Source organism: Dipodomys merriami, unplaced genomic scaffold, assembly GCF_024711535.1.
Source record: "Dipodomys merriami isolate MVZ:Mamm:240054 unplaced genomic scaffold, mDipMer1.0.p SCAF_71, whole genome shotgun sequence".
Lineage (NCBI taxonomy): Eukaryota > Metazoa > Chordata > Mammalia > Rodentia > Heteromyidae > Dipodomys > Dipodomys merriami.
Genome location: NW_027206302.1, coordinates 1,430,320 through 1,449,893, shown reverse-complemented (window position 1 = coordinate 1,449,893; position 19,574 = coordinate 1,430,320). Strand labels below are relative to the sequence as shown.

Below are 19,574 nucleotides of genomic sequence, written 5' to 3'. Positions count from 1 at the left end.
GACCCCACAAAACTGACTAGGGACCACTGATTACCAAACTAATTTAATTTATTTCTGGGAGTGCAAAACTTCTCCCTGGCCTGAAAAGGGACCAGGTTCCTTAAGCCTCAAATTCAAATTCGAAGTACTGTGGGTCGAAGTAGTGGATGCGGACATAACCATCTTCTCCGCCACTGCTGTAGCTGAAAAAAGACCAGGGACGGGTGAGATGCTTGCTGTAGAAATGGCAGGCCTATGGGCCCCAGCACCGGAGAGGGGTAGAGGCCTGACCTGGGCTGGACTGATCCCTTCCCTGAATCCCTACCTCTTGCCATCAGGATGGAAGGCAACACTGTTGATAGGTCCAAAGTGGCCTTTGACTCTTCCAAACTCTTCTTCAAATGCCAAATGGAAGAACCTGGAGGAAGGTAAAATTATTTCGTTTTAACTCCAATGAATTTCCATCTTCCAGACAGGAGGCAGCATTCCCCAAAATGCAAACTACATGACAGAATAAGAAAGCAGGGAAATCAGGAAAAGTAAAGATGAAGTTAGGGGAAGACCAGGTCCAAATGTCTGCCTGAATACACAGCTAACACCGCTCCAAGAACTCAACATGAACTCATTCAATTAATCTGTACCTTTTATGAGGAGTCCCATTTTACAGTACAGAATTTTGGGCAGAGAGAAATATAATGAAGTCCAGGCTGTCTGTCTCTCTCTTTTTTTTTTGGCCAGTACTAGGGTTTGAACTCAGGGCCATGTACTTGCTCAGATGGCACTCTACCACTTGATCTACACCTCCAGCCTGCCTTTTTGCTGGTTTTTAGAGATGAAGTCTCTCAGGCTTTTCTGTCCAGACTGGCGTTGAATCATATTCCTCCAGATCTGAGCCTATTAAGGAGCTAGGATTTCAGGCATGAGCCACTAACACCTTGGTTTATGTTTATTATAAAAGGCATCTGCCATACAATTTCCCTTCCTCTTTTTTTGGTTGGTCATGGGGCTTGAACTCGGCCTGGGCACTGTCCCTCAGCTCTTCAGCTCAAGGCTAGCGCTCTACCACTTGAGCCACAGCGCCACTTCTGGCTTTTTCTGTTTATGTGGTGCTGAGGAATTGAACCCAGGGCCTCATGCATGCAATGCAAACACTACTACTCCCAGTCCTCCCCTTTTACCTGGCCTCAAACTTGCCGATCCTGGTGGAGGTTGTGGTTACATCCATGGCTTCCTGACCGCCACCCAACACCACCTGAAGGGAAGAAACGTCCAAATGGGCCCAAGAGCAGCCAGGTCTACTTTCAGCTTTTTTTTTTCTGCACTATAACATTTCCCACATCACAATAGAAGAGACAAGGGTGTGGACTCAGCCACCTGCTGCCCAGTTCCCTGGCACTACCCAACTGTTCAGCCTTGTCACTGCTTTAAAAACTTCTCGGTCTGACGTCATTTACCTACAGGGCTCATAGCCTCATCACCAAACATCTAGCCCCCAGAGGCTCTCTGAGGCCTTAGTGGGAAGGTTGAAGGGGTTTCCTTACATGGTCATAGTTTGGAGAGAGGGCAGCTGAGTTGACGGGACGTTCTGTGCGGAAAGTCTTCTGATGTTCAAGGGTTGTAGAGTCAAATAGCTGGAGAGAAAAGGCAGGTGGGGGGGGCAGGGGTATGGGAAGGGATGGGAAGGGGAAACAAAGGAGGAGGCAACATTGCTTGATAAGAAATGTACTCATGGGCTGGGAAGGTGGCTCAGTGGTAGAGCGCTTGCCTTGCATGCATGAGGCCCTGGGTTCGATTCCTCAGCACCACATAAGCAAAAAGAAAAAAGCTGGAAGTGGCACTGTGGCTCAAGTGGTAGAGCGCTAGCCCTGAGCTGAAGAGCTGAGGGACAGCGCCCAGGCCCAGAGTTCAGGCCCCACGACTGGACCCCCCAAAAAAACAAAACACAACACACACACACACACACACACACACACACACACACACACACACACACACACACACACACACACACACACACACCAACAACAACAACAACAACAACAACAACAACAAAAAGAAATGTACTCATTATCTTGCCCATGTAATTGTAACCCCTCTGTATGGTATTTTCACAATTAAAAAAAAAAAAAAAAAGAAAAGAAAAGGCCGGTGAGAGGTATGTAATAGGCACCTTCTTGGGGCAAGTCAGGCAGGCTGAGTGTGCAGAGGGAGTGCGGGTGTAGCCCCCACTGACCCCTTGTCCAAGCTTACCTTGGCTGTATTGTCTTTAGATGCGGTGACAAACATGGTCATGTCTCTGGATAACTGGATGTCATTGATCTGCCGGGAGTGCTCCTTCACATTCACCAATACCTCGCCAGACTGAGGACAAGGGAGACTCTGAGCAGCTCCAATGCCAAAACCTACTATCACCATTCCCAGGGACCTGAGCCTTCCTTATCCCTGAATCTGAACCATCACCCCTAAATATTTCCCTTTTTTGTTCCTTTGAGCTGGTACTAGGGATTGAATTCAGGGCCTTATACTCTTGCTCCACTCATGGTTGGATAGTTGGTACTCTAGCACTTGAGCTATGCCTCCACTTTTCGATTTTTTGCTACTTAACTGGAGATAAGAGTTTCAAAGATTTTTCTGTCTGGACCGACCAAATCATGATCCTGACTAGCAGAATTACAGCTGTGAGTTATGGGTGCACTTATTTTTTTTTTTTTCCAGGGTTGAGGACCGAACTCAGGGCCTTGCACGCGCCAGGCGGGCGCCCTTCCGCTGAGCTAAACTCCCAGCCCCAAGGGTGCACTTATTTGTATTTGTGTGTGTCATTGGAGACTGAACTCAGGCCTCAAGCTTGCTAAAAGCAAGCAATTTACCTCTTGACCCACATCTTAAGTCTTTCCATTTATTTATTTTGTATATGTGACACCTGTTCTATTACACAAGTTCCTTAAGTGCCTTGTAAACTTAGTTGAAACCTTTAAGATAACAATTCATAATCTGACTTCTGTGCTAGCTGTCTGTAACCCTACAGGGACCATGATATCTGATTCACTCCTTTGTCCCAGGAACCATGTTGGCAGGAAAATGCTCATTTGTGTTCACTGATGTCACAAGTAACCAGAACATGCTAAGTTATTTCAAATGCCTGTCACTTGATCCTTGAAACTTTTTTTTTTTTTTTGATCAGTCATGGGGCTTGAACTCAGGGCTGTCCCTGAGCCTATGCACTCAAGGCTAGCGCTCTACCACATTGAGCCACAGCTACTTCTGTTTTTCTGGTGGTTAATTGGACTCATGGGTTTTATTTTATTTTTATTTATTTTTTTCGGTCGTGGGGCTTGAACTCTGGGCTTGGGAGAGCTGTCCCTCAGCTCTTCAGCTCAAGGCCAGCGCTTTACCGCGTGAGTCACAGCACCACTTCTGGTTTTCTAGTGGTTTATTGGAGATAAGAGTCTCACGGACTTTCCTGCCCGGGCTGGCTTTGAATGGTGATCTTCAGATCTCAGCCTCCTGAGTAGCTTGGATTACAGGCATGAGCCACCAGCGCCCAGCTTGACTAATGGATTTTAAAGTCCATGGACTCGCTCGGCTCCAGTGGCTCATGCCTGTAATCCCAGCAACTCAGGAGGCTGAGATCTGAGGATCACCATTCAAAGCCAGCCCGGGCAGGAAAGGCCGTGAGACTCTTATCTCCAATAAACCACTAGAAAACCGGAAGTGGCACTGTGGCTCAAGTGGTAGAGCACTCGCCTTGAGCTGAAGAGCTGAGGGACGGCACCCAAGCCCAGAGTTCAAGTCCCAGGACCAACCAAAAAAAAAAAAAAAGTCCATGGACTCATGGACTTTCCTGCCCAGGCTGGTTTTGAACCATGATCCTCAGATCTCAGCCTCTTAAACAGCTAAGATTACAGGTGAGAGCTACTGGAGCCTGGCCCTTGAAACATTTTATAGGTAAAACAGGTTCAGGGATATTATATAACTTGCTGAAGATCACAGAGAATGGCAGAATTCTCTACCTGAATTCAGATGTTTTATTTCTCCTTCCTCTTCTTTTTTTTTTTTTTGGTCGGTCGTGGGGCCTGAACTCTGGGCCTGGGCGCTGTCCCTTAGCTCTTCAGCTCAAGGCGAGCGCTCTACCACTTGAGCTACAGCGCCACTTCCGGTTTTCTGGTGGTTTATTGGAGATAGGAGTCTCACGGTCTCTCCTGCTGGGCTGGCTTTGAACCGCGATCCTCAGATCTCAGCCTCCTGAGTAGCTAGGATTACAGGCGTGAGCCACCAGCGCCCGGCTTCTCCTTCCTCTTCTAAGGAACCATTCTGGCAGGCATAAGGAGGAGTTGGCCTCTTACCTTGGCACTGTACTGGTTGAGCTCTCCACTCTCATGGCCAGCAATGATGCACTCCCCCAGGGGTCCCCAAACAGCACTGGTGATCTTGGAGTCATTGCAAGGGATCTTCATGTAGGGTTCATTGTTGTCTGCATAGGGCAGCAGGTATCAGGCATCAGGCTCTGAAGCCACTTCCTTCACCTCAACCCTAGCCCTGTTCCTGGAGCTAGTGCTCACCAATCTGGCTCGGATCCCGCAGGTCAAAAAAGCTCACAAAGCACTGGTAGCCCATCTGCTTGTCTGTGGAGAACATGATGATGTTGCCCCCAAAGTCAAATCCACAGGTCCGAACAGCTGAATTGGTCTTGAGCAGGGCCAGCTGCTTTCCTGGAGACAGGCAGAGTGTGGGTTATACCCTGCCCATTGTTACCACAGGGGGAAACACTGCACCTACCTATTATCATCTGTCTCTTCTGGCCACCACTTTCTTCCTCCTGGCTGTACTTTGAGTTGTTTTTCCATTTCTTCCCTACAGTCTCTCCTCATGTATGCTGCTGATGTGGCACTGCTTACAGTAGACTGCAGCGGCTTTCCCCACAGACCTCGTTCCTCCTCAGTAAGGACCTGGTCTGATCTCTCTGTGGTACCTGGCCCAGCAAACATTTACTAAACAGAGTTGCTAAATAAACTCCACTGTCTTCACGGTCAGCTCTTATATGCCTAGACTCCATTAAAATTAACCAGACTACCACTGTCCCCAGCATGCCAAATCCTACAGAACAAATCCAACTCCTCTGTTTGGCATTCAAGGCTGGTTCTGGCTTAGCCTGCCTTTCCAGTCTCATCTCCAGCCCAAGAACAGGCACTCCAATCAGATCAGATGACTTGGATGTGACATGTTCCATGCTTTCTTTCCTGATGGTGCCAGTGATGACCTTTTTATTTTCCTTTAAATCCCAACTCATAGGACACTTACTTTGGGAAACATTCCTGGGGTGCCCCTACCTCTACTTCAGGTAGTCACGTTTCCTGCCCTGGCCTTCCACAGAACTCTGCTTCCCTCCAACATAGCTTATTACCTTACCATAACACTTTCCTCATCTACCTTCTTTAGGGCCTCTTATTCTCTAAACTATGAAGCTGGTTTTTTGTTTGTTTGTTTTTTTTGTCTGGTCGTGGGGCCTGAACTCTGGGCCTGGGCGCTGTCCCTCAGCTCTTCAGCTCAAGGCTAGCACTCTACCACTTGAGCCACAGCACCACTTCCGGCTTTTTTTTCTTTTTGCTTATATGGTGCTGAGGAATCGAACCCAGGGCCTCAGGCATGCAAGGCAAGCGCTCTACCACTGAGCCACCTTCCCAGCCCATTATGAACCATTTCTGTCTGTTTATACAGGTACACTGTAAGTAGTCAACTTTTTGCTGAAAAAATGGGTGACCCAGACTTACCTGTTTCACAGTCCCAGAGACGACAGCTATTGTCAGCTGAGCCAGTGAGGACATGTTTGGTGTCCCCTACGAGGGTGTTAAGAAACATGACTAACGCCAGGCACTGGTGGCTCACGCCTGTAATCCTAGCTACTCAGGAGGCTGAGAGCTGAGGATCACGGTTCAAAGCCAGCCCGAGCAGGAAAGACTGTGAGACTCCTATCTCCAATAAACCACCAGAAAACCGGAAGTGGCGCTATAGCTCAAGTGGTAGAGCGCTCACCTTGAGCTGAAGAGCTGAGGGACAGCGCCCAGGCCCAGAGTTCAACCCCCACGACCGACCAAAAAAAAAAAAAAAAAAAAAAGAAACATGACTAAGTCTTCCTGGGTCCTTGCCTTCTTGAGAACCGACCAATCATTTCTCAGTTCATCTCCAAAGAGCTTTTCTTCCTCTTAGCTCCAAAGCATTCCAACCTTGCCATCCACAATTTGAACTTGTTCTGAATGTTTCCCCAACAAAAATAGGAAGTATTGTTCTCTAGACCCCACTAAGACAGCCTAAACCCCCAACTCCAAGTTAACATCACCACTGCTGGCAGACCCCGGGGCACAGACTCAGAGCAAAAAGGATACAGTCAGCGTCCACACACCACACAGCTCCAGTATGGCCCATGTAGGTTCCCAGCCTCTCGCCATTCACAGAGTACCATACATTGACAATCTGGAGAAGTTAAATGACAGGATGGTTCACATCTCAGGAGAACAGTGGTCTCCTATTTTGCCCCAGGAACTCTCCACAGATTCTAGCCAGGCCATCTACCATGTTCAGCTCAATCCTTGGTAAAGAGAGCTGATAAAAAGTCTATCTCGGGCTGGGAAGGTGGCTCAGTGGTAGAGTGCTTGCCTTGCATGCATGAGGCCCTGAGTTCAATTCCTCAGCACCACAGAAGTAGAAAAAGCCGGAAGAGCTGAGGGATAGCACCCAGGCCCAGAGTTCAGGCCCCCCAACCGACCAAAAAAAAAAAAAAAAAAAATCTAACTATTGGATTTTCCTCCCTTCCAGAAGTAGTCAAGCAGCAGGCTAGTCAAGCTCATAAAATCAACCTCATTTGCCAGTCCTGCCCTTTCCTGGACTCAGAATCTTACAAAAGAATAAAAGGTCAAACTGAGCTCCAGGAAAGAAAAACAGTAGTTTTGGTGTCATGTCCAGGTGGGAGCAGTTATCAGCACTATCTCACTGTATGTCCTCAAATACAGTGTTTCTCTACTCTCAACTTCGGCTTCCCCATCTTTAAACTGGCCAGAACAAGCTGGATGTGGTGGTACAAGCCTATAATCATCACTCAGGATGCTAATGCAAAAGCAGCCACAGTTTCCAGCCAGCCTGGGCTGCCCAACCAGATATATATAAAAAAATAAAAAGGCAGGACAATAATGCTTCTTCAGAGGTAGCTGTGAAGCTCCAATGAAATGGTGCAGCAGACAGCCGGGTGCTGGTGGCTCACGCCTACAATCCTAGCTACTTAGGAGACTGGGATCTGAGGATTGTGGTTCAAAGCCACAAGCTTTCCTAGGCAGTAAAGCCCATGAGACCCCTATCTCCAATAAACCACTCTGGAAATGCTGAAAGTGGCACTGTGGCTCAAGTAGTATAGTGCAAGACTTGAACAAAAGAAAAGTTCAAGGGCAGAGCCCAGCTCAGAGTTCAAGCCTCAGGATAGACCCAAAAAAAAAAAAAAAAAAAGACGCTGAAGAAACTTAAGATGGTAAAAAAATAATAATAATAATAAAAGAAAAAAACTTAAGGAGTTGGAGTTGTGATTAAAGTGGTAAAACAGGGCTAGGAAGATAGCTCAGTGGTAGAGCGCTTGCCTTGCATGCCTGAGGCTCTGGGTTGATTCCTCAACATCACATAAGTAAAATGAAAAAAAGCCGGAAGTGGCACTGTGGCTCAAGTGGTAGAACGCTAGCCTTGAACTGAAGAGCTGAGGGACAGTGCCCAGGCCCAGAGTTCAGGCCCCACGACCGGACCCTAAAATAAAATAAAATAAAATAAAGTGGTAAAACACTAACCTTGAGCAAAACAAACAAACAAAAAAAACTCAGGGACAATGCCCAAGCCCTGAGTTCAAGCCCCAAGTCACACACACACACACACAATGCTCTCCATAATAAGTTGGGCTGGGAAGGTGGCTCAGTGGTAGAGCGCTTGCCTTGCATGCCTAAGGCCCTGGGTTCGATTCCTCAGCACCACATAAGCAAAAAGAAAAAAGCCGGAATTGGCGCTGTGGCTCAAGTGGTAGAGCGCTAGCCTTGAACTGAAGAGCTGAGGGACAGCGCCCAGGCCCAGAGTTCAGGCCCCACGACCAGACCCAAAAAAAAAAAAAAAAAAAAAGTACCCACATTTACATTCTACAAAAAGGTAAGTTTGGGGGGAGGGGGGAGGCTGGGAAGGGATGTGAAGGGTAAACCAAAGGAGGAGGCTGCAATGCTTGGTAAGAAATGTACACATTATCCTGCCCATGTAATTGTAACTACTCTGTACAGTATGTTCACAAATAAAATAAAATTAAATTTTAAAAAAATGCTGCAGTAAACATAGTTGTGCTGGTAAAAAAAAAAAAAAAGGTAAGTTTGTAGCTTAGAGAGAGGTTAAATGACATATTCTCAAAGTCAAACTGCTAGTAAATGGCAGGAGTTCAGATTCAAATCCGGTCTGTCTGACTTCGGAGCGCCCTGTTAACCATTATTAACTGCCTCCATAGACAGGATGCTCCCAAAGGAGGTCCTCCAAACTGAGGACCTGTGCACTGAAAAGCAGGATGGGACCAGCTGGCACATTAAATCCTGTCCTCTTTCTCTTTCTATCCTGGGGATTGAGTCCCGGGCTTTTGACAGCACCGTCATCCTGTAACCACACAGCTTGCCACCAAGGGACCAACTTTACCAGTAGAGGTGGTCTGTTCTCTTGTCCCGGGAGGTGGTTTAGGGAGCTGCCCCTCCCCAGGCCCCTTCCTCCCCGGCTTCTTGCCACTCTGCCCACCTATCCCCAGTGGGTCTCTCCCTGGTTTTCGGGATGGGATGTTCTTAGGTTCTCCCCGGGCGGCAGAACTAGCAGGACGAAGGCGCCGCTCGCAGACCCCCGCCCGGCCGCCCGGCCGCCCTCGGCCGCCGCTCACCGGGTCCTTGGCCACGGTGAAGAGGAGGTCTCCCTCGCGGTTATACTTGATCTGCGTGATGGACCGCTCATGGCCTTGCAGGAGGATCGGCTTCTGTGGGGACAGGACGGGGGAAGACTCAGGGCCCGCTGGGACGCGGGACCCCCACCCGCGACCCCGCGCCTGGGGAGCTTACCATCCTGGCGGTGACGCGACGACAGAGGCAATGTGAGCCGGGACGGAAGAGGTCGTGGATAGACTTCCGGGTTATGGGTCGCCACCCGCCTCGTTCCCGGAAGTAAAAGAGAGCAGCGTTGCCATGGCGGCGTCTCTGGGTGGGTAGCCGGCCCCGCCCCCCGCGCGCCTCCCGACCCCCAGCTCAGTGACTTGTCTTGCGCCCCGAGCCCCAGACGCAGGCTCCCCGATCCGCGTCCCGGAGGGAAGGGGGGCGGTGCGGGCGGAGCGGGGCGAGGCCGGCGGGCGTCCGTGCGGGGGGCGTCGGGCGGCTCGAACCTTCCACGCGTGTGCACTCAGGGCAGGTGCTGGCTCTGGTCCTGGTGGCCGCGCTGTGGGGGGGCACGCAGCCGCTGCTGAAGCGGGCCTCGGCCGGCCTGCAGCAGGTTCAGGAGCCGACCTGGGTCCGCCAGTTGCTACAGGAGATGAAGACCCTTTTCTTGAATACCGAGGTGCGTCTGTGAACCCCCTTCTTTCTCCCTCTCTCCTGAGGAGTAGTGGCTAAGCAGTTTGAGGTAACGGGTGAAGGCCAGGGCCTCCTCTTGCAGGAGTCTTGTCCTCTTTGAGCCTCAGTTTCATCATCAGCAAAAGTGGGAATTATAATGATAACCATCTTACAGGGCAGTTGAAAGATTTAAGAGGTGAGACACATAAAGCTCTTAGCGATGGGCCTACTTCATCCTATGTGCCCACTCTATGGCTTCAGTGAGCATGTTACTATTGTGACCCTGCCCATTATATAAGGAAACCATCGCAAACCTTTCCAGAGGGAGGGCTTGGACCCAGCTGGCCCTGGGAGAAGGTGAGAAGGGCTATGGAGTACTGCCTCTGGTCCCAAGTTGGCCTGGGCATGCTGGTGGGAAAGGCTGGTCAGGACACAGCTTCTCAAGGGTTAAGGCAAGAAGAGATGTAAGAGTGGATGGACTGAGAAGGTGGCTCAGTGGTAGAGCGCTTGCCTTGCATGCATGAGGCCCTGGGTTCGATTCCTCAGCACTACATAAACAATAAAAGCCAGAAGTGGCTCAAGAACTAGAGTGCAAACCTTGAGCTGAAGAGCTGAGGGATAGTGCCCAGGCTCAGAGTTCAAGCCCGACAACTGGCCCCCATGACTACCTCCCCCACCAAAAAAAAAAAGAAACCAGCAGAGCTGAGGGAAGGTATTTAGGGGAAACAGGTAGATTGGATCTGTTTCTGCCCCAGAAGGACATTCCTCGGAGGACTTAGTGGGCTCTTAGAACTACCCCTTCTTCCAAGGAAGGGCAGATGCTAGAAGCTCAAAGAAGGCCATGCTGCTCAGTCACACTGACTTCACATCTCTCCTGTTTCCAGTACCTGATGCCCTTTCTCCTCAACCAGTGTGGCTCCCTCCTCTACTACCTCACCTTGGCATCAACAGGTGGGTCTCTGGTGTAGAGCTTTTCTGTCTAGTGAACCGGAAACACTTTGTTGCCTTCAGTCAGGGAGAGTATCTGCTTTGGGTTTCCTATTTGTACGCTTTTTGAGTTGCAAGGACAAAGTGGGTTGGTGACAAGCACATGGCCAGGCACTGGAGTTGGTCTTGTGCAGCAGCACTGGATACACTTGCTGCCTCAAGTACTGACTTTGGTTTATTTGCTGGAGACAAGTTCTCAAGTTGGCTTAGAACTTAGACTCCTCCTGTCTGAGCCTCTCAAATACTGGGATTATAGACATGTAGCACCATACCCAGCAATATTCATCTTTCCTGATAAAACAATAGCCACTATTTTTAAGCATGTATTTTAGTGAGTAGCCACAAAAATAGTAGTTTCTCTTTTCTTTCTCTTTCTTTCTTTTATTTTTTCAATTATTTATTATTTGATGCCAGTACTGGGGCTTGAACTCAGGGCCTGAGCACAGTCCCATAGCTTTGTCATTGAAGGCTAGTGCTCTACCACTTGAATCACATCTCCAATTCCCAGTTTTTTGGTGATATGTGTTTCATGGACTTTTCCTCCCTAGGCTAGCTGATCTTACATCTCAGCCACCTGAGTAGCTAGGATTACAGGCATAAGCCACCAGCATCTGTCCTTATTTATTTATTTTATTGTGACTGAGTGATATTAAACTTTAGAGTCTCTTGTCTCCCAGGTGCTGAGATTACAGATGTTTACTACCAGGCTTAGGGGTGTGTGAGTGTGTGTGTGTGTGTGTGTGTGTGTGTGTGTGTGTGTGTGTGTGTGTGTGTGTGTTTTACTGGGGATTTAACCCATATCCTTGTATATGCTAGGAAAGGACTAAAAACACCTTATCAATTGAACTACACTATAACGCATAGAATTGTGGTTTGAACTCAGGGCCTTATGCTTGCTAGGAAAGCACTTTATACTTGAATTGGGCCTCTTAGCCATTTTGCTTTAGGTTATTTTTCTTATCTATATCTTCCTTTTTTTTTTTTTTTTTTTTTCCAGTTGTGGGGCTTGAGCTCAAGGCCTGGGTGCTGTCTCTGAACTTTTGTGCTCAATGCTAGCACTCTACCACTTTGAGCTACAGCTCCACTTCTGGTTTTCTAGTAATTAATTGGAAATAAGAGTCTTACAGAGCCAGGTGCAGGGCTCATGCCTGTAATCCTAGTTACTCAGGAGGCTAAGATCTGAGGCAGTTCAAAGCCAGCCTAGGCAGGATAGTCTGTGAGACTCTTATCTCCAATTAACCACCAGAAAACCGGAAGTGGCACTGTGGCTTAGGCAGTAGAATGCTTGTCTTGAGCTGAAGTGCACAGGGACAGCACCCAAGCCCAGAGTTCAAGCCTTACAACCATAGCCTTTCCTGCCTGGGCTGGCTTCAAACCTCAATCTTCACATCTTCCTCCCACTTCTGCCTCTTGAGTATTGGAATTAATTGCAGGAGTATGTCACCATAACTGTTCCATGATACCTTTTTTATTTTATTTTTTCCAGTCCTGGGGCTTGAACTCAGGGCCTGAGCTCTATCCCTGAGCCTCTCTGTTCTCAAGGTTAGTGCTCTACCGCTTGAGCCACAGTGCCACTTCTGGCTTTTCTGTTTATGTAGTACTGAGGAATCAAACCCAGGGCATGCCCCATTCTCAGCCCTCTGAGACTTTTTTTTTTTTTTTTTTTTGTGAGTCATAGGGTTTGAACTCTGGGCCTGGACACTGTCCCTCAGCTCTTCAGCTCAAGGCGAGCACTATACCACTTGAGCCACAGTGGCACTTCTGGTCTTCTGGTAGTTTATTGGAGATAAGAGTCTCATGGACTTTGCTGCCCAGGCTGGCTTTGAGCCATAATCCTCAGATCTCAGCCTCCTGAGTAGCTAGGATTACAGGCATGAGCCACAGGCGCCTGGCATGAGACTCTTATCTTCAGTTAACCACCAGAAAACTGGAAGTGGTGCTATTGACTTAAAAGAGGTAGAATGCTACCTTGAGTGAAAAAGCTCAGGAACAGCACCCAGGTCCTGAGTTCAAGCCCCATGACAAAAAAAAAAACATGAAAATGTTTTGTACCTAGAAAGACATTTTTTCATCTCAGGGATTCTTCTTATTCTGCCTACCCAGATCTGACCCTAGCAGTGCCCATCTGTAACTCTCTAGCCATTGTCTTCACGCTGATTGTTGGGAAGGTCCTTGGAGAAGATATTGGTGGAAAACGTAAGTCAGGCTGCTGTGAGTGTGGGATACAGCTGCTTCCTAGAGTCCGTCCTTCATGAGTGGGAGAGGAGGGGCCCTTCTTCCATCCTGCCTTTCCTCTGCAGCTCTCCCTGCCTGCTGGTGGCCATTAGTTTCCTTCCTGGGCAGTCTGTGGGTGGGAATTATGACCAGACCCCATCTGAGCCCATTAGCCCTGTGTCAGTTCCTTCCTACTGGCGTGAATGAGCTCAGAGCCCCTTGATTTCTTTTTCCTTTTTGGTGGCACTGGGGTTTTAACTCAGGAGCTTGCATTTTCTAGGTGAGTGCTGTACTACTTGAGCTATACCTCCAGTCTGAGCCCCTTAATGTCTGCTCTTTATCCCAGGAGCGGTTGCTGGCATGGTGCTCACTGTAACAGGAATTACACTTTGCATCACAAGCTCAGTGAACAAGGCCCAGGGGCCACCATCTACCTTTTAGTGGGTTAATTCCCACCTCAAGCTCTGCCATCACCAGGAAGCTCCTGGGCCATGGGTGCAGGCGGTGAGCGGATGGGCCTAGCTCTTGCCCTCCCTGAGCCTCGGCTTCCTCATCTCGTATGGGAACATCTACCTCGTGGAGCACAATACGTTTTTTAACCTTTGAGCAGTGTTCAGCTGCTGTGATTCAGCACAGGAGACTTTATCCTTACCCTCAGCAGCCATTCTGCCCAGCTGCTTTCTTCCTGTGTTATCTCAGGCCACTGTTATGCAGCCACTATTAATTTGACCTGTTCTGGACTGTTATGGTCTGCAGAGCCCTGGCAGCAGGGCAAGCTGCAGTCTCTGAACCAGAAGTGTGACTAGGAGGTCTCTAGGGTTCAGTCAGAGTGCCTTGCTGATGTTGATGAAACTGAGGGGGAAAAGGTGTAGGAAAGATGAGCTGTTAAGCTTCCCTACCCATCTATGAGGAGGGTGAAATTGCTTTACTGCCAGCCCCTCTCAAACAGACAACTATGAGCCTGGTAAGAGCTACCTGCAACACGCAACACAACTGGCCACTTGCAGCCTCAATAAATCATTAAACACACAGAGCTTAATAAGTGTTCTTTTATTGTGATCTCTCTTCCAAATTCAGGTAAAGATTCCTTTCTCTGGACAAGAATCTGACATAAGGAACTAGCCTCCCCAGCAAGGGATGCTCTGACCAGAGAGAAAGGAAGACTACTGGGATATGGGCTTAAGGACAAGAGGATGGGGAAGACTTGAGGAGGCCAGGACTCTCCTGTGAGTCCTGGAGACACATGGCTTCCTATAACAGGCTGGTAGAGGCCAGAGACAAAAGATGACAAGTCCGTGTCCCCAGTTTCTGTATGGAGCTTTTGGGCTCTCCAGGTGGCACAGCATGGACTGAGGCTGGAGGTGTAGCCCCAGCCTAAGACTGGTGTTCCAAGGACAGGGCTTCTTCTACTGTTTGTGCTGCCTTCTGGAGGAGGTGGAGAGCCATAAGCATGCCTGCCTACAGCCCCAGCCAGGAGATCCTCAACCCCAGGAAAAGAGAACACTAAAGATTTAAGGAGAGGTCAGGCTCTGAGATGTTAGAGATCTGCTTACAGTCACAGTGAGAGGACTGTTCCTATGGCCCACCACTGCCAGTCTCTAGCTCAGAACTCCTCCCATCTCCATTCCACTTTCTCATCCATTGGCCTACCTGATCTAAAGGCTCCTCCGTCCACGTGTCTTTATCATCTGCAACTTCCTGGGCCCCTGCTGTCTCTTTCCTTGGGTGAGAAGCCCTGTACACTCCCTTCACTCCTAGTGAGGGAAGCAACATTAGCTGATAACCATTAGTGCCAGGGGCCTCAGCCTTCTTTTGTCTTCTCTACCAGCCACTTTCTCTTCTCTGACCCTTGTTCTACATCCCTCCCTACCTTAGAGGGGGACAGAGAAGTTGAGAAGCAGGCATTTGGCTCCCATCCCAAACCTTTGTAAATCTACCCCTGAAGCCTCATGGCTTTCTTTGGGGGGAGGGAGTGTCCGGTCGGGGGGCCTGAACTCTGGGCCTGGGCGCTGTCCCTCAATTCTTCAGCTCAAGGCTAGCGCTCTACCACTTGAGCCACAGCACCACTTCTGGCTTTTTTCTTTTTGTTTATGTGGTGCTGAGGAATTGAACCCAGGGCCTCATGCATGCAAGGCAAGCGCTCTACCACTAAGCCAGCCCCAGCCTCATGGCTTTGAATGAACGGTTGCCACTTCCATGTGCTTCTTTCACATGGGAAATCCTTTTGGAGAAGCAAGGGACTAGATGTGCAGGTGGGGGATAAGTGACTGCCCCTGCCAATGCCTCCCATAGCAGCAGGGATCATCTTGTCACTAAGGTGCATGCACAAGGCCCTGGGTTTGGTCCCAGTCTTGGATTACCTCACCTGATGGAAACAAGGGAGTAGGAAGAATGTTTCTTGACTGAATAGCCTGCTGGGGTCTGGCATAGAAAGCAGAGGGCTCAGTTTGTCCTGCTGCTTCCTCTGGAGAGTGCAGGGTGTCAGGTGCCCTGTTGCCCTGAGGGTATAGAAGGGACCCTGGTTGTGGGCTGTTCTCACTTTTCCTATTCCTGGTCCAGGCTCCAGTGTCCCAGTGCCTGAGGGAGCTTGGGAAAAGCAGTGTTGTCATCTTCTCAGCCCATATCCTCCCTCTCTGTCCCCTCCTCCCATCAGACTGCCTATCCTGGGACAACAGCTGGCACCTGGCACTGGAAAATGTCCTGGGTAAAGCCAAACTGTGCCCCACCCCTGTGCGCATGCTCACTGGCTCATCTGGGAGTGTCCGGGCCTGGAGGATGGGGAGCTGCTGTCTCCTTGGGTCCTCCCTAAGCCAGGTATGCCAGCTCTCTCCCAGCATCCAGTATAGAAAGGTGGTAGATTCATTTTGTTGTGTGTGGTGGTGGTCATGGGGCTTGAACTCTGAGCCTGGGCGCTGTCCCTGAGCTCTTCAGCTCAAAGCTAGCACTCTACCACCTGAGCCACTTCCAGTTTTCTGAGTGGTTAATTGGAGATAAGAGTCTCACAGACTTTCCTCCCCTGGGCTAGGATTACAGGCGTGGGCCTTCTCCCCCCCCTCCCCCCCACCTGGCTGCAAGGTGTTAGATTCTGCAACCCATCCTGAAAGTCACCTTGCTGTTCTGGCCTGTGACACTCTGTAACTTGTCACCCTGAACTCGCTGAGCTCCTGTTTCTACCTACTGACAATGGGGATAATCTCATTTCATGAGATAATTGAAAGGGTGCAGTGAGATTAGGCCAGAGTTCTCAGTCAGTTACTCTCCTTCCACCCCACCTTAGTGGGACCCTGGATCACCTACCTCCTGCCTGTGGGGCTCATACTTTGGGTTCAGAGGATACCTGCAATGAAAGGAAAGGCTTGTGTTGGGCAAAGGAAGACAAAGAATGAGAGTGCACAGCTCTGAGGGCAGCCTCAGCCACACCCAGTGCCCTGAGCCTCCCAAGTACGTACCAGCAGCCCCTGGGCAGGGAGGGGCTGGGCACCAACAGCTCCAGATAAGGCAGGGCCTTGAATTCATCCTCTCCCACAGCTACATAGTAATGGCCATTCACAAGAGCCATCCCTGCAGACAGCGGGACCCCCTCCAGTGTGTAGAGTCTAGGGGAAAGGTGAGGGCCAGTGGGCTAGATTCTGCTTCAGATTCAGCAGGTGGTGGAGGGGCATTGCGGGTCACAGCTACCCAGGGTACCCTCTGGCCTCTGGGGACCTGGTACCTAGATTCTGCCCTGACTCCTTGGGGTGGGCCAAAGGGACCTTTCCCTATGTTGGAAGAGCATACTTTCCCTTGGCCTTTTCATGCTCCCTGAAACCAGTAGGGGAGACTCTAGGGACTTTGGGCCTCTGCCCCTTCCCATACTTACTTGTGTACAGCCCCAGTCTGCAACTTGACTTTCTCATTCAGGAGCTTCAACACAGTTGCCCATTCCTCGATGGCAGCCTGAGACAACTTCAGACTAAATGGGGGACTTAGCAGGTCCCCATTCCTGAACACACTAAGATAAAGGGCAACGGATAAGAGAAGGGTCCCAAGGACTTCCTACATATGAGAAGGTAACATGAGCCACAGAACTCTGTGAGAATCACTGTGCCAACCCATTTTCACCCACCAATGATTCTTTATCTCCCACCAGTAACTGGGGGAAAAAGCCACCCCAATGTTCATAGAGGTCACTGAAACAGAAGTCTCTGCCCCTTGTTCCCTGTCACTGGCACTCACTGGATATAGCAGGGGGCACCTGCAGGAAGCCATTGTCCAAGGGCCCCATCACACTGGTAGCAAGTCCTGGGAGGGTCCTGAAACCCAAGTAAGGCCCCCAGATCAGGAGAGAGAAGGACTTTCATTATGGAGGGGTCAGCCTAAGGATCCTGGGGTGAGTAGGTTGGAACCAGCTGGGCAGGAAAAGGGGCAAGGAGGGAGCACACTAGTCATACCTTTCACTAAAGCATTTCCAGTCATCTTAAAACCTCCCACCCCCATCCCATGAGTGTTTCACAGATTGCTCTTTCCTTTGGGAGGGCTACATCCTGGAGGCAAGGTAAAATATTGGGGCAGGGGTTGGGCTAATATCTTCTAGTCCCAGGAAGAACAGCATCAGGCTCCAGATACACAGGTATAGAGGTATAGAGGGCCCTACGGAACCAGAAGCTCCTGTTTCTTCCAGAGCCCCTGACCTCCCAGACCAAACTGGAGCAATCCCAAAAGGGATGGGAGGACAGAGACGGGGCCAGCCTCTCCTAGGACTCACTTGTGGTCTGCCGGTCTTTCCACCTGGCTTCTTCCCTCCTGGGGGTAAATAGCTGAAAGGACAAATTGGGTCTAGTTCATCTTGAGGCTTCCATAGTCCGGTAGCTTCTGGAGAGTGGATTTAAGGCCCAGCTCCCCAGGTCTCCCTCTCATGGGTCAGTCCAGAACACATGTAGGCACTTGAACCTGCCCCAAGTGCCATGCAGGTTGGAAATCTAGACAGGTCTCAGACGTAAACTGTAAGGTTAAAGAATAAGAAAACAGCTGGGCGCTGGTGGCTCACGCCTGTAATCCTGGCTACTCAGGAGGCTGAGATCTGAGGATCACGGTTCAAAGCCAGCCTGGGCAGGAAAGTCCATGAGACTGTTATCGCCAATAAAACCACTAGAAAACCGGAAGTGGTGCTGTGGCTCAAGCGGTAGAGCACTAGACTTAAGCTGACGAGCTGAGGGACAGCGCCCAGGCCCAGAGTTCAAGCCCCATGACTGACCAAAAAAAAAAAAAAAAAAGTAAGAAAACAAGCACATTCAATATCCTACAATATCCCAGACCCTCTGCATTCACCAGGCAGGTGATTTTGTTTCACTTGCAGAAGTTAAGTGACCAAGCCCAGATCCTTTGTCTAGCTCAATCCTGACCCCTCATTCCTTCCCTTTTAGTTACATCAACTGAGGACTCACAACCCAAGTTAGGAGCCAATTTTTTTTTTCTTTTGCCAGTCCTGGGGCTTGACCTCAGGGCCTGGGCACTGTTCCTGAACTGCTTCTGTGTAAGGCTAGCATTCTACCACGTGAGGTCACAGTGCCCCTTCTGACTTTTACGTGTTTATGTGGTACTGAGGAATTGAACCAAAGGCTTCATGCATGCTAGGCAAGTACTCTACCACTAAGCCACATCCCCAGTCTGGAGCCAGATTTGAATGAAAGCTCTGATGTCAAATTCTCCCACCCTGGAGAGCAAGTTAATCCTAACTTAACAGGAGAATTTGAGGTACTTAAATAAATGGAGAGGAAAGATTTAGTGTTGGTGATAGGAAATCTGATTAAGAACTTTCAGGAAGGGGCTGGGAAGGTAGCTCAGTGGTAGAGCGCTTACCTTGCATGCTTGAGGCCCTGGGTTGGATTCCTCAGCACCACATAAGCAAAAAGAAAGTGGCGCTGTGGCTCAAGTGGTAGAGCGCTAGCCTTGAGCTGAAGAGTTGAGGGACAGCGCCCAGGCCCAGAGTTCAAGCCCCACAACTGGACCCCCCCCAAAAAAAAAGAACTTTCAGGAAAAGTTTCAACCTATAGAGTCTCCTTCCCACAAGGTGGTCCTGACTATAGTGGGGTCCTAGCTAATCACAGCATAAGCCTTAGTAACCAACAATTTAACCTGAATTTCCACTCAACCCCTTGCAGGTTTTTACTGCTTCTGCCTCTCCCCAGGTTCGGTGAAAGCCTGGTACCCACACAGTGAATACTGGAGAGGCACCATTGCTGCTGCCACTCCCTCCCCCACGAGGCTTTTGAAACAGCCCCAGCGCACTCACGGGAGCTTGTGGAATCGTTCAAAGCCAGCAGCCACATATTGTCCTCCGTTCTGTAGGTCTGCCAGGTCGGTGACAGGGTGGCCGTGACAAGGCGTGTAGAGGGCACGTACAGCCAGTGGGGCTTGTACGGCTGATGTTACATCATATAGGAAGGCCTCCATGGTGGGGTAGCGGCGTTGAGTCACCACCAGCTGGTGGCCTGGGGTGAAAGGGTCCCCATTTCTGTACACAACTACTCTTTTGGCTGTTGGCCTGCTACTCGCCATAGTGTACCCTCAGCCAGACGCAGAGCTGTTGCCAGGTAACAAAGGCAAAGTTGGGAGTCATGCCAATCAGAGGTCAAGTCCTGTGCTCTAAGAAAGGGAGGGAGAACCTCTTTGCATGCAACTTTCTCTGCCTTTCTGACTGAAAGGTCAGGGCTTTATGAGACCTTACAAGAGCAGGATAGGTAATGATCACTGACAAGGCAGACCCCGCGTTCAATGTAAGGGAGTGGCAGAGATCCCACTTAAGCACAGACATTTTAATCTTCTCTTGAG

The 19,574-nt window shown here is 49.7% G+C and overlaps 3 protein-coding genes across 4 annotated transcripts; 1 reads left to right on the top strand and 2 right to left on the bottom strand.

Annotated features, from left to right (window-relative positions):
* Positions 1-30: 30 nt before the first annotated feature.
* On the bottom strand, positions 31-9,158 carry Eif3i (eukaryotic translation initiation factor 3 subunit I). The gene is made up of 11 exons (XM_070008765.1): positions 9,081-9,158; positions 8,906-8,998; positions 6,360-6,447; positions 5,748-5,813; positions 4,539-4,688; positions 4,323-4,450; positions 2,230-2,340; positions 1,521-1,610; positions 1,158-1,231; positions 305-397; positions 31-182 (listed from the first exon to the last, which is right to left on the bottom strand). The coding sequence occupies exons 1-11, from the start codon at positions 9,081-9,083 to the stop codon at positions 101-103; spliced, it is 978 nt and encodes a 325-aa protein (XP_069864866.1). The 5' UTR covers positions 9,084-9,158; the 3' UTR covers positions 31-100.
* Tmem234 (transmembrane protein 234) lies at positions 9,138-13,806 on the top strand. The gene is made up of 5 exons (XM_070008766.1): positions 9,138-9,219; positions 9,419-9,570; positions 10,448-10,514; positions 12,654-12,746; positions 13,111-13,806. Exons 1-5 carry the CDS (start codon positions 9,204-9,206, stop codon positions 13,203-13,205), a joined length of 423 nt encoding a protein of 140 aa, XP_069864867.1. The 5' UTR covers positions 9,138-9,203; the 3' UTR covers positions 13,206-13,806.
* Positions 13,796-19,301, bottom strand: Dcdc2b (doublecortin domain containing 2B). 2 transcript variants are annotated; one of them, XM_070008763.1, is made up of 9 exons: positions 19,036-19,301; positions 17,509-17,560; positions 16,980-17,056; positions 16,624-16,755; positions 16,214-16,360; positions 16,062-16,101; positions 15,130-15,262; positions 14,415-14,518; positions 13,796-14,189 (listed from the first exon to the last, which is right to left on the bottom strand). In XM_070008763.1, exons 1-9 carry the CDS (start codon positions 19,299-19,301, stop codon positions 14,139-14,141), a joined length of 1,002 nt encoding a protein of 333 aa, XP_069864864.1. In that variant the 3' UTR covers positions 13,796-14,138. The 2 variants fall into 2 exon arrangements, with proteins under 2 accessions (XP_069864864.1, XP_069864865.1); XM_070008764.1 differs by having other exon boundaries at positions 13,796-14,186.
* Positions 19,302-19,574: the final 273 nt, after the last annotated feature.

Bases quoted from the DNA above. Each gene is read 5' to 3' on its own strand.
- Eif3i (XM_070008765.1), bottom strand. The intron at 5,814-6,359 runs GTATCCTTTTTG...ACACCCTCGTAG, and splicing joins GTGGTGTGTGGACGCTGACT to GGGACACCAAACATGTCCTC. The intron at 398-1,157 runs GTAAAAGGGGAG...ACCTTCCTCCAG, and splicing joins ATCGGCAAGTTTGAGGCCAG to GTTCTTCCATTTGGCATTTG.
- Tmem234 (XM_070008766.1), top strand. The intron at 10,515-12,653 runs GTGGGTCTCTGG...CTGCCTACCCAG, and splicing joins CCTCACCTTGGCATCAACAG to ATCTGACCCTAGCAGTGCCC. The intron at 12,747-13,110 runs GTAAGTCAGGCT...TCTTTATCCCAG, and splicing joins AGAAGATATTGGTGGAAAAC to GAGCGGTTGCTGGCATGGTG.
- Dcdc2b (XM_070008763.1), bottom strand. From the start codon at position 19,301: ATGGCGAGTAGCAGGCCAACAGCCAAAAGAGTAGTTGTGTACAGAAAT. The intron at 16,102-16,213 runs GTACGTACTTGG...CTTTCATTGCAG, and splicing joins TCCCTGCCCAGGGGCTGCTG to GTATCCTCTGAACCCAAAGT. The intron at 14,190-14,414 runs GTAGGCCAATGG...CACCTCCTCCAG, and splicing joins CGGAGGAGCCTTTAGATCAG to AAGGCAGCACAAACAGTAGA.